At 48.9% G+C, this 13302-nt stretch overlaps 1 protein-coding gene and 1 long non-coding RNA gene across 8 annotated transcripts in view; one reads left to right on the plus strand and one right to left on the minus strand.

The window, feature by feature from the left end:
- Positions 1–13302, plus strand: part of ZDHHC14 (zDHHC palmitoyltransferase 14) — a 294720-nt gene that overhangs the window by 256805 nt on the left and 24613 nt on the right. For all 7 annotated transcript variants that reach the window (XM_035297030.3, XM_035297033.3, XM_035297035.3 and 4 more), the window contains 3 exons: positions 6399–6501; positions 7621–7730; positions 13023–13125. In XM_035297030.3, coding sequence (XP_035152921.1) covers positions 6399–6501; positions 7621–7730; positions 13023–13125 — 316 coding nt within the window. The remainder of the gene's footprint in view (positions 1–6398; positions 6502–7620; positions 7731–13022; positions 13126–13302) is intronic.
- Positions 1192–6351, minus strand: LOC118153029 (uncharacterized). The gene is made up of 2 exons (XR_004742188.3): positions 3861–6351; positions 1192–3405 (listed from the first exon to the last, which is right to left on the minus strand). It is a non-coding gene; the product is annotated as an uncharacterized LOC118153029 (long non-coding RNA).

The raw sequence follows: 13302 nt of genomic DNA on the forward strand, positions 1-13302 counted from the left end.
AAGTGCAGGGATGACACGTGTGAGGCACGGCACCTGGAAAGAACATTTATCTTGCATTAGGGGACAAACAGAATGAAACAGTTGTTTGTAGAGGAAAAGCCTGGGAGGAGGAAGTTAGTGGCAGGGGACAGCTCAGCAGGGAGAAGCAGGACAGTTGGATCCGTGCCTGGGGAGAGTGAGGGTGGAGGAGGAGGAGCGTTCTGCCAAGAGTGCCCGGGAGAAAGGGCCATGCTGGACGGGGATACAGCTAGTGCTGGTTTAGGGAGCAGTGGTGAGTTCTGTCTAAGATATGTTTATAAAAAGAACCTGAAAGTTAACACACTTCGCCGGGGGTGGTGGCTCATGCCTGTAATCCCAACACTGGGAGGCCGAGGCAGGTGGATCACGAGGTCAGGAGTTCAAGACCAGCCTGGCCAATATGGTGAAATCTTATCTCTACTAAAAATACAAAAATTATCTGGGCATGGTGGCATGTGCCTGTAGTCCCAGGTACTTGGGAGGTTGAGGCAGGAGAATCGCTTGAACCCATGAAGAGGAGGTTGCAGTGAACGACGATCATGCCACTGCACTCCAGCCTGGGTGACAGAGTGAGACTCTGTCTCAAAGAAAAAAAAAACAACATGAGTGTCTCCATTGGCCTTGAATGACCTGAAGGTCCTCTCTTTAGTTACCTGCATGTAATATGAAAGGAGGAAAACAAAAATCAGCTGCCTGTCAGTGAGAATATAGCAGCCTCATAGGAAATGTTACCCATCAGGCGCCTGTCAGGGAAGCCACGTGGTGATGCGGCCTGGGCTTCTCCAGTTCTCGGAGGTGGAAACCCTCAGGAACACGTGCTGGGGAGCCCTGGGGCCCTGGGCCTCCCTGAGGAAGACCCTGAAAGGTGAAGCCCTGCCCATCCACAGTTATTTTAATGTAACGTAGCATTAACATCCAATTAGAGGGATTACAGCCATTTTTAATCATGACTTATTCAGCTCTCTCAAAATATGGAGGGTTTTCTGTGGTTGGTAAATCAAATGGTAATTGATTCTCCATTTGCGGAGGCTGTGACAGAAAGCATTTTCATCCCCAAGTTCCCTTCACTGGACACTGACCCATCTGAAAGGCACAGCGGCCTAATACTTGTCGTCTGTTTTAATGGAATGTAGGAGGCTTCAGGTCGGCCCACAGAAAGGACAGCACAATGGGAAAATCACAAACGCAGCACAGGTCTTTATTAACCTGCCCATCCTGATACCTACTGATCCTCAGAGAGACCCCAGAAAGTAGGTAGGACAGGTGCCCCTAGGATGCTCACAGCTGCAGCTGTGCTGAGAAGTTAATGACTTGCTCAGGGGTGTCCAGAGCTGGATCCCGGTTCTCCCAACAACTGCCCCTCTCTCCCACCAGGGGACTGAGATACGTCCTGCTGCCCCTAACCAGTCCCACTGAGGGAGGGTCAGGAAGAAAAAGCATCAGATCGTGTCTCATAAGATCACAGGGTGGGGAAGAGGCTGTTTGTTTTTTCAAATCAACTGAGTCCTACAAGAATGTATTCTTAGTGTAAAAACTCCCCAATGGTCCAGAAACACAAGAGCAAAAACAGAAGCGCTGGTCTTGGCCCTTCCTCCGTTCTGCTGTAGGAATCCTTGCCGGGTTTGCTGTGTCCTTCCAGATGGTCTTAGAGTTTGAATGCATCCGTGTGCATGGTACGCATATGCTGATATGGGGTGGGAGGACTTGTACCTAAAAAGGTCCCTTCTTTTTGCATGGTTCCACAATTTGATTTTTGTAAATATTTCCTGGAGATGTTTCCATGACGATATATAAGTCTACCTCATTCTTTTTTAATTACTTCAGAGATCTCCAGAGTGTAGATGAACTGTAGTTTAGTCTCCTGTTGATGGATATTAGATTTTTTAATTTATTTGACTGTTCATGAAATGAAGCAGTGAATGTTCTTGTGTGTATCTCTGTGTGCACATGTTACTCTGTCTCTAGGACTGACAGGTTGTGGCATCTCTGAGTTGAAGCAAAGCACTTTTAAGTGTTGATAGACACACCAAATGCTCCTCGTAACAGACTGGGCCAGCCCAGGCTCCTGTGTCCCCAGACATCTACGGCACTGGCTGTGAACAGTCTTGTCATTTTGGCCAATTTGATGAAAAGAAAAAAAATTACATTGTTTTAATTTCCATTTCCTGGATAATAGATTGTACCTCTTTTTACATTCGTGTGCCTTTTTTTTCTTATTACAATGTCCCTGTCCATGATTCAATTGGGTTATCCATTCTTTGTCTATGAACATGTAGGAGTTCTTAATGTATTCTCAGTAATAATAATAATCTCTTAAGTATCCTTTGCCAATCTCCAAATCCAACATTTAACTTTACTTTTTTACACAAAAATGTTTATTAAGGAACACAATCCGTCAGTCTCATATCCGCATATGACTCCTCGGTTTGTGTCTTCTATTCTCACCCCATGTTTCCTGAATTTTCCTCAAATACCTTTATATTGTGTTTCTTACATTTGGTGCAGTAATTTATCTATCAGTGGTTTTGTGGATGTGGTGCAAGCTGAAGTTCTAACTTTTTTCTAAATGTTTAATGAAGTGTCCCAACAGCACGTACTATTTTATTTTACTATTCTATTCCAGCAGGTCTCAAGTGTTTTGGTGTCAAGACTCCTTTACACATTGAAAAGTTATGAAGGACCCCCCAAAGAGCTTTTGTTTGTATATATTTTGAAGGTAGGTAGAGAGATAGATGTCAGATAGATAGATAGATGATAGAGTTATTCATCACGTTGGAAATTACAACTCAAAAAATTTAAAACACAAGAATGCACAGGTCCGCATTGTATTTGAATGACAAGGATGTCATCTCCCTGCCATTCTGGAATCCAGGGAATTCTGGACATGTAACATATGTGGTTCCATGATCTCTCACCTTTTATGATCCTCCAAATACCGAAGCACCCTAACCGTGCTGCCCTGCACAGCCTTCTTCCCTTACATAGCTTCCTGCTGCAAACAGAGCCCCTATTCCCTTAGGGCAGGAAGTCCCTGCTCCTCAGTTAGGGGCTGGGTACAGAGAAGGATGCAGAGCCAGCACTTCTGGGATTCGGCAGGAACTCGAGAAAAGGGTCTCTGCAGAGCAGCACTTTTCAGAGCTTTTCGATTTCATAAACGTTTAGGGTGTCCCTCAGTGTTCAACCTCTTAGGCTAGGGCTGTGGGGAATTTGAAGCCATCCCTCTGGCCACAGTGGGGACAAACTGTCTTAGCAGGGGTTGTGGGGGAGACAGAGGCACAGCGGTAGCTGCTATGATTTGAAACCCATCCTCGACACAGTAAACGAAGTCCCAGCTGCTTATGAAATTGACTTCCAGTAGAGTTGGATTGTTTCCTCTCCTTTCTCTTTCTAAAAAACAAAAAAAATAGTAAATGGGTTTCGATACCTTTAAAAGAAATTTCTATTTCTTGATCTTATTATGGCATAGATATTTTCAGCATAAAGTTAGTGGGCCAGTGAGGAATGTGTGTCTGGATATTTGTGTCTGAGTCTGAGGGTGGATGTGAAAGGGAATGAACCATGTAAGCTGCTACAGGTTCACGAATCCTGGACAAGGAGCGCCCTACCTCCCCCCAGCAGAGGCTGGGGTCAGTCTAGGACCACCTGCCCCTTGGCAAGAATTAGGAAAGGGACCAGCCCAAGGCTCTTCTGTCATCCCAGGAGAGCAGACTTCCAGTGTTCAAGTCCTGGCTCTGCTATTTCTCAAGCAAATTACTTCATTGCTTTCTGCCTCAGTTTCCCTATCTGTTGAGGAGGAGTCACATTTCTCCCTGGGTCACTCTGAGGTTTAAGCAGAACGGTACCTGACACATCCCAGTGATGCCAGCCACTGTTATGAATGATGATGATGATGGTTCCTTAAGACCTACTGTGGGGGAGTGTCCGCTGGGTCCCAGGTTGGGGCTAGTGCAAGCAGTCTCATCTTGCGTCTCGCCTCCTACTTTGGATTCATGTTATTTTGACACAGTTGCAAGCTGACAGTGGGACTGCATTCTGCAAGGTATAAAATGTTTCTAAAGCACATGAGATATTAACAGAAAAGCTGCCCAGGCCAGGTGGCTCATGACTAATCCCAGCACTTTGGGAGGCTGAAGCAGGAGGATCACCTGAGGTCAGGACTTCAAGATCAGCCTAGCCAACATGGCGAAACCCCATCTCTACTAAAAATACACAAATTAGCTGAGTGTGGTGGTGGGCACCTGTAATCCCAGCTACTCAGGAGGCTGAGGCAGGAGAATTGCTTGAACCTGGGAGCCAGAGGTTGCAGTGAGCCGAGATTGCACCACTGCACTCCAGCCTGGGCAACAAAAGTGAAACTCCATTTCAAAAAACAAAAAACTAGAAAAGCTGCATTTTTTGTTGTTGCTATAAACCTTTAGAATTCTGTATCTGATGGCTGCGATGCCTCCTGATGAGAGTAATGAGCAGAGGTGGCATTGTCAAAAGAGCTGCAGCCACTTTCAGTCTGGGATCCTCACTGCTTGTACATGCCAGGTTTCACACCGTTCATAGCTCAGAATGTTAAATGGATTTTGACGTTGCCATCATTCTACCCGGATCGTAAACTCTTGGTGACACATAAGTGTTTCTGGGATTGCAGTTTGGCTCTTCGTGTATTATTCAGTAAATGAATCTGGTTCTGTTTGTGATGCTTTTCTCCCCTTGGCTATTGCTTGTTTCCGTTCCATGTGTCCCCTCCTCTTTCTGTCTCTTGTCTTTTCCTTCTGGCTGGTCCAAACCCATCACTAGTGTCACACAACCCAGCTTTCCCAACTTGGTCTTCCCACTGGCTGCCTCGATGGATTCCCTGGACTCCACTCCATCTCTTCTTTCCAGCCAGTACATGACCTGAATCCGATAGGAGTTGCCTTCCCAGTCTGTCCCCTCTTGGCAGGGGGGAAGTGGGTAGGGAGAGAGGCCTCTTTGACCCTGTTCTGTGGGAAGGCATTTGAGAAAGAGACGGTGTTTGGGCTACCATCCATGTGTCTCCATGTGCACACAGAGCCCCCACCATAGCCATTTGCCCAGTAGGAGTTACCCAGGCTGGCGACAGCTGCAGGTAGGGGTTTGCTTCCCTGCATCTGGTCCCTACCGCTCCCTGCAACTGTCTCCTCCTAGAGCAGACCCCGGGGTTTGTGCCATGTTGAAAGACAGCCAACAGGCAGAAGCCCATTCACTCCTCCTGTTGCATGCAGCCCTGTGTGCCCAGGTGGTGGCACTGGTTAACCATGGCACAGTGGACCACGGCACTGCACCGGTCATGTGCCCAGCCCTCTGGTCTAAAGATGAACTATCTCCATCCTGGAGAAGATCATCACTGCTGTGTTCCGGTGTGATCTATACGGCGTTCATCCTCAGAAGCATTAGGAGAGCACGAGTGTTTATTTCTCCAGCCTGTAATGTGTCCACAGGGGGCGCGAGATGTACATGTGAACTCCCAGACCCAGGATGAATGGATTTTTCCCCCTGAGAAATATCTGTATCTTGTAAATAGAATTTTATAAACACTTGTGGGACAGAAAAATTCTCTGACCTTTTCAAATTGCCACACTCTTGGGTGATGGATCTCATTTGCTGAAGAGCACCAAGCTTTTTTCCTGTGTGTTGGACACCTCTTGTAGAACTCTTGACTTCCTCTATGTCCTGTGAGAACTCGTGGTTTCCCGCTGGCTATGGTCAGGGGTTGTTGGCTGAAGGGCTGGGAAAACTCCCCAAGGTAAAAATACCCTTCACCCTGACATCACTCTTGAGAAATGCCACCCCGGTTCAGGGACAGATTTTCTCTTCCTTCGCCTTCTCTATAAGCAGAGAAGAGGCCGTCCGCTAAGGCAGAGGGCTTTCTGGGCCCCAGAAGCCATTCTCAAGGCAGAAGCCTGTTGGCACTGTAGTCCTCAGCATTCAGAAGCCAACATTAGAGTCTGTGATTGATGTACGAGTCAAGACATCATCCTTTCACCCAGAGCCTGAGCTGCAGCCAATGCAAAGCAGGGTGCCTCCTGACTAGGCTGCCACAGCCATCGGCTCCACAGTGAGGCACAGGAAAAGGTGAAGGTGCAGCAGAAGTCAGAGGAAAGAAGTGAGTGGGTGACACCCAGGGAGCCCTCCAGTCCTCACGGAGCCACAGAGGCTGCTCCGTGTTGGGGAAGGTGACACCCCTGCCCTGACTGAGGCCTCCCTCAGGTTACAGGGAATTCCTAGAAGAGCAGGAAGTAAGGCAAGGCCGGGCTAGAGAGAGGCCAGCAGCCTGGGGCCTGCACCCCAGGGGTGTTTCGGTTCCAGGCCTCCATCACTTCCGCCCCTGCGCCGTCCCTCACTTCCGCTTCCTCCTTGACTCGGGTCACTGTCCTGGAGGCCGTGGTGTGCTTCTTCTCTGTCTGGTCCATCGTTGGCCTCTCAGGATTCCACACCTACTTGATCAGCTCCAACCAGACGACGAATGAGGACGTAAGTTCCTGACCACATGGGACATGGGCGTGTTCTTGGGTGTTTAGCAATGGAGGATGAAACGGAAAGAAGGAGCGGGGGCCAACTTCTCCATGCATCCCGTTCTGGATGTGGGCCACTGGGAACAGAGACGGTGCTGTGGAAACTTCTCCACAGGCCGTTCTGCACATTTCTCTACTGGGAATCTCTACATTCGCTTTTTTTCCCAACCACATCCATTAGTTACTAAGATTGACCAAATGACACCTATTTCTGGCCCCGAAGAGAGTGTTCTTTCTATTCCTTTAAAATGGTTTCCTAAGCATCTTACCACACTTCCCATGATAGAGAGAGACCATGGCGGGCCGACATCAAGTGAATGTTTTGAGTCTGCCTTTCATATTTAATGTCTCCGTTTGCTTTTGTGGGGACATTGCCCTGACCCAAAATTTTAAGTTTTCATCCAGGATTATCTACCTGTACTTAATGCAGATAGAGAGGAAGTATAAAAGCAGGAAACATAACATTAGAGAATGTTTCTAGAGCAGCGTGGTCCTCTTTGGTCTTTATGCTTAGATTTTGACAGACATCTCTGTCCACATGTGAATTAAATGTCTCAGGATAAGTCCAGTTACCTTAAATAAAAGCTTGAGAAAATAGGCTGTGATAAGACACATGAGATAAGAGAATATTAATACAGTTATTTGTACTTGGTAGCTACAAATATTAGAATGTGCAAAACAGACTATTTTGGTCACAAGAAGAGGCTGAATTATTTCAGTCTGTAAATTGGGAATCAGGGGAACCATTTCACCTACCATTCATTGAATTGTTATTTAGGGCGCTAAATGTGAGTATGAAAAAAATCTCTGCTGGTGTATGTGAGATGGCCTTTTTGTGCCATGTAGTACAAATAGAAGACCATTGTCCCTGAGAATGTAATTCTTTCCCTAATCTCACTTGCTATTTTAGGACATTTCCAAGTTTGGAGTAAATGCCCATTTTCTTTAAGAAAAACACCTCCCTTTCTGTGGATTAAAGATGATTTGCATTCTTTATGGGCTTCTTATGGTCCAACTCACCTCAACTGTGCATTGATATGAAGAATATTGCATGTTACTGACTTTCCTTTTCTTTCAGATTAAAGGATCCTGGTCAAATAAAAGAGGTAAAGAAAACTACAATCCCTACAGCTACGGAAACATCTTCACCAATTGCTGTGTTGCTCTGTGTGGGCCAATCTCGCCAAGGTAAGACTCATGACACATCAGGTTCTTTAACTGACCTTGGCAAAGGAAATGCCTCTGCTGTTAACACAGGCCCCCGACCTGGTGGAATCGGTCGCCACTACCAGGTGACCTCTTTGTGCCATGTGGATGTGGCCTTCATGAAATTGAGATCTGACTCGTTTGTGGTGTCATGCTTCATACCTTTTTTGATCTTCAACTGAATCTGTGTTTGATTTGGGGAAAACTTCCTGAAGCCCAAAATAGAGCAACATGCCTCTGACCCTGCTAATTACTGAACGTGCGAGCAGGGAGCTGTGGTTAACATTGTCAAGGAGTCAGGACACACAGGTAGGAAGGAAGCAGTCAGAAAGCCTGCGGGGATCAGTTTTGAAAGCCGATTTGCACAGCCTAGAAATGTTCACAGTGGGAGAGCTACGTGGCCGCAGTTGCTGAGACTGTGGTTATGGTAATGAGAATGACGATGCTAACCATGGCAATAGCTGACCTTTACTGAATCCAAGAGCTTTGAGCTCTTGACTTGCATTAGCCTTTTACAAGTTCACTCTGTGCCTATAGGTAGGTACTGTTATATCTCATTCTATGGATGAGGAAACTGAGGCACAGAGTTTAAGTCATGTGCCCAAGATCACACAGTGAGTACATGCCAGCTAGTCAGGACTCACACCCAGGCTGCCCAGTGTCAGAGCTGCTGTGTGCCCACTGATGTGTGCAGCCTGCAAGTCAGAGTGTACAAGTTCAAAATACAGACAACTTTTGATTCTTTGTGAGTTACACCCAAGGAGAACATTTCCAGCTGATAAACCATCATCAACAAATAGATATTGAGCAACTGTTCTCTAGAATGAGTTTCCAAGTTATTACTGCTTCCTGCCTTTTGGTCTCTAAATGTGTAAAGTGGGGAGAAATGACAGAAGCCACCATGACTGTGTTTGAGGCAGACCCACTGTGTGCCCAGACCTGATGGATGTGCACCTGTGGAATGCACACTTCATCTGATTATGCCTCAATGAATCCTCATTAGAGAGGTAAAAAGAAAAAAAGTTCCAAGCATATATTCCCAGGCCATTTGCACATTGGCATTGAGTTATTATGACTTTGAGTCATCCCTGGTGCCACGCCAAAACTAGAACTTGATCACTTTCTAGTATTTGCCTGGAAAGTTGGGAGCCCAGCATGCCACTATCCTCCTGAATTTGGGGTCCTCAAGGGACCCCTGACCTCCTCAGAGGCTTAGAAAGGGCAGGTGAGGATCCTGAGTTGTAGGGGCTGCTTGGGCCGCAGGGGTCAGACATGCCTGGGCAGGTGCCAGCTCCTTTTGAAGAAACCTCTTGACTCACCTAGGGATTCTTCCGGGAGCTCTTTAGGCAGCAAGCCTGATTTTTCACGGCGTAGATGGTGCTTCCCGCTGGCATGTTTGTGACTAGCAGGGCAGGCCAGGAAACCAAGTGTACAAGCCAGAGAGAGCTGGCCTCTCTCCCCACCTGCAGTGTGTATATGGAGCTAAGAAAGGATGCCGAAGTGTCAGTTCTTCCCAAATCGCCCTTCTTGTTCCTGAGTCCTTCATCTGCAAGTGACATGGCTTTATGATTTTTATAGACCACAAACTCTCACAGCAAAAATTATTTCCACTGCTAGTTTACATGTGCTGTTTTGGCTGGATTTGGGCTGTACTCTTTCCAAAATCCATGTTCCTTTGGGTGGGGCATTTCTTGAGAATGGTCCTATCCTCAGAAGTGTTTGAATCATTTGTTAAAAGTAAATTGAAGGACATTAAAATGTTGAGGAATTTATCTGAACAGACAGCGATTCATAAATCTGACAGCTCCAGACTTCAAGTGGTTTGAGGCCGCACTGAAGGTGCTCCAGAAGAGGCTTTTATTGGGTGAAGGCGGGAGGAAGGTAGATAAGATATTTGCTTTGTTAAAATGGAGCCATAGCTTTCCCTGGATTATTCTGGCACTTGGGCAGGGACGTAGGCCACTCACAGGCTCCCATGCTAGCCCCAGGCAGATGTGAGGGGGTGATGCTTACCTTTACCCCTCCCTCTCATTCCTTCTTGCCTTCTCCTCCCCTTGTGCTACCTTGCCCTAGCCCCTGCACCCTTAAGTGGGCCATGGCATTCCCAGGCATCCTGGCCAGGCCCACCAGCTGAGAGTGTCACCTGCCCAGGCCCTTGTGCTTGAGTTGCCCCTCATAGGTTCTTAAACAGTGCCATGCCATGCAAATGAGCCAGAGTGTCCCTGTGTTCCCCACTGGGAGCCTGCCTACCAAGAGTACAGAGACCCACGTTCGGTTCTTGAAGTGTCACCAGAGGCAGGAGTGGCAGCTGGCTGGGCATGGCCAGGTTTGGGGGAAGGGGTCCTCATATAAGCCTGCCAGGAGGAATGGAAAATTGGAAAGACAGAAAGGCCCAAGGAATGGTCAGTGTCACACCAGGCTTGAGCCAGTTCTGAGGGTCATATGGCCACCATTGACTGCACATGTGCTGTGGAGCCAGCTTCATGCCAGGTGCTGGCATGTTCCCCTTGAGCTCTGCCCCACCCCAGCTAGCCCTGTCCCCCTGACAGCTTCCTGGCCAACAGTGAGGAGGAGATTTGGGACGGGGCTTAGTGCTGTTTGTCCCCTGCTAATGCTCTCTCACCTGGGTGAGTTTTGTGAGCACCTGACTGAGAGTTTCCTCTGAGAACCTCCCATCACAGTTCCCCTGACGTAGGCAGAGCCTTTCCTCCCAGTGATCAGTCATACCTGTCACTGTGGCCCTGGCCTGTGGCCATGAGCCCTGTACTGGCCTCTCTGTGGGGCTCCCCATGGGGCTCTCTTGGGCTAAGTTTCCTAGAGCACTGCAGCCCAACAAGCGCCATGAAATGGGAGCGTTGTTTGTTCTGCTACAGTTGGAGGCCCGGAGGCTGAAGTCAAGGTGCCGGCAGGGTTGCGCCAGCCCTGAGGCTGGGAAGAGCCCATCCTTGCCTCTTCCCTGCACCTGGCGGGGCCATCAGCCCTCCACATTCCTTGGCTGGCAGATGCTTCACCATGGGTTGGTCTGTCGGCCGTGGCACTCTCCCCGTGCGCATTCTCTTCCCACCTCTCTTTCTCTTCTCATAAGGACACCAGCCACACTGGACAAAGGCCCAGCCCAGTTGAGTGTGACCTCACCTTAACTTGGTTCCATCTGCAAAGAGCCTACTTCAAGTAAGGTCACACTCACAGGTACCAGGCTAGGACTTCATATCTTTCTGCACAGTTCACCCGTGACATTCCCTCAAGACCTCTTTTTTTTTCTTTCTTTTTGAGACAGTCTTGCTCTGTTGCCCAGACTGGAGTGCAGTGACATGATCTCTGCTCACTGCAACCTCCACCTCCCAGATTCAAGTGATTCTGCTGCCTCAGCCTCCCAAGTGGCTGGGATTACAAGCATGTGCCACCATGCCCTGATAATTTTTTTGTATTTTTAAGAGAGCTGGGGTTTCACCATGTTGGCCAGGCTGGTTTTGAACTCCTGACCTCCAGTATCTGCCCACCTTGGCCTCCCAAAGTGCTAGGATTACAGGTGTGAGGCAGCACATCCGGCCCCTCAAGACATCTAGACAGTGGCTCTACATGGGACCCACACCTGGACCTTCACCCAACCCCCAGGCCCCAGCCCCATCCCCGGCTCTCACCCGCACTGGGGGCAGAGCACCTTTCTCCAGGACAGCCTTGTCTGCTGTTTTCCCCTCTGACCCTTTGTACCCTCAAAGGGAGTATTGCGAAGCTGGTTTGAGAACCCTGCTTTGACGTCCTGCAGAGGAGGCCCAGCACTTTCCTTGGAAAGGGGGAGATTTTTGTTGTCTGTTGTTTTTTCTAAACCTCTAGAGGTTCAGCTGAAACTGAAGCAGAGAGAGTCCCATCTGGGGATCCAGTCACAAGTGGTTTTTCTGGCTTATTATTCTGCCACTTAAAGGCCTGAAGGCAGTAGTCACACGAGGTTGACTCCTGTCTTCCAGAAGCTGAACTGGCACATAGGAGGCCCTGTTTTCTGAGAAAAGCAGCCAAGGCAGTCCTCAGAGGTGGGGATAGGTGTGGCTTTGTGGATAGATTTCTTTATTTTGCAAAACACCGAGCACCTGGGGAAGATTCCATGCTGCAAGTGTGGCTGGTCCCACACTGTGGGGGCTGCTCCAGGGACACCCACTCATGAGCTGAACCTCCTGTTGCTCTTTACACGTCTGCCCTTAGACTCAAGGTCAATGCTGAGCCTTGACTGGGTAGAAAAGAAGGCAACTTTAGCCCACCTTCTAATGAGCGCAGTGCCGTACAGTATAGAACCAGGTGTCTTTAGAAGCATTACTCAGAAACTTGTCTGTGGGACGAGGGACTCAGTCTTCATTCCATCAAGAAGAATTTGCACAGCACCCACTGGGTGTCAGTCTCAGAGATACAAACATTGAGACAGCCTGCCGGTCCTTGCCTTCCACACTCTGACAGATGTGGATGAGGGGCTCTAATCCCATCTCTGTGTGCCAGGTACAGGGCCAGGTGCCGTCGGGGGCAACAAGATGAAGACTCTGCCCTTGGGAGCTTGATTGCAAGCGGAAAGTGAAGTGTGGGACTGAGAGAATCAGAGAAGGGGAGACAAGGAGAGAGAGGGGAAGGGGCGGGGGGCAAGAGCAGGGGCTTTTGAACCTGGTCTTGAAGAAAGGACAGCAGAGAGGAAGGAAAAATGACTTTGGGAGAGAGCAGGGAAGAGTCGGAACAAAAACCCAGGGATAGCAGAGTAGAGTGCACGCTGGGTGGGGCGGGGCTGTGGTCCCGTTCCCACATGGTAGGCGGCCATTTCCCACACACTGTGCTGGCACTAGCAGGTTCCTGAAACACGTTTGCTGGGTGAATGTAGTAAGAAGACGTGCAGTTGAGACTGGAGGGGAGCGCTGGGGGCAGATTGTGACAGGCGAGAGTGAGACCAGCTTGGAGGCGCCTGCAGTTAGTGGACAAGATGGAGATGCTGGGGTCTGAGTGGGCCACACACCCTCGGCCCAGCCAGGAGGCAGGCCATGCCACAGTCATGTTTAAAGGTAGAAGGGACAGAATTTGGTCGCTGATGTGGTCTAAGGGGATCTTAAGATCCCCTAGGTGTCTGGAAGGCAATGGCCTCTCTTTATTTGGAACAGATCTCCTTACAGTTAGAAGACCACAGGTGTGGTCTAAGGTGCCATCACGGCAAGAGGGAGTCCCGACACGGAGCCTTAAATAGTGTGGCTGCATCTTTGGCTTTTGATTTACCCTCTTCCTCCTGTGTTTTCTTCTCTCTCGCAGCCTGATTGACAGAAGAGGGTACATCCAGCCTGACACACCGCAGCCAGCAGCACCCTCCAACGGCATCACCATGTATGGGGCCACGCAGTCACAGAGCGACATGGTAGGAGAGGGGGCCACAGATCCCCGCCAGGGCTTCCCTTTCACTGCGTGCTCACTGACAGGTCACCAAGCAGCCGTCCTAGCAAACCTCCCCAGGAGCAGGGCCAGCCCACTGCCACCCACCCTATGACTGCCACACTCAGACAGGAGGCAAGGCGTTAAACTAAGACAGTAGCCA

This window comes from Callithrix jacchus, chromosome 4 (genome assembly GCF_049354715.1).
Source record: "Callithrix jacchus isolate 240 chromosome 4, calJac240_pri, whole genome shotgun sequence".
NCBI classification, from domain to species: Eukaryota; Metazoa; Chordata; class Mammalia; order Primates; family Cebidae; genus Callithrix; species Callithrix jacchus.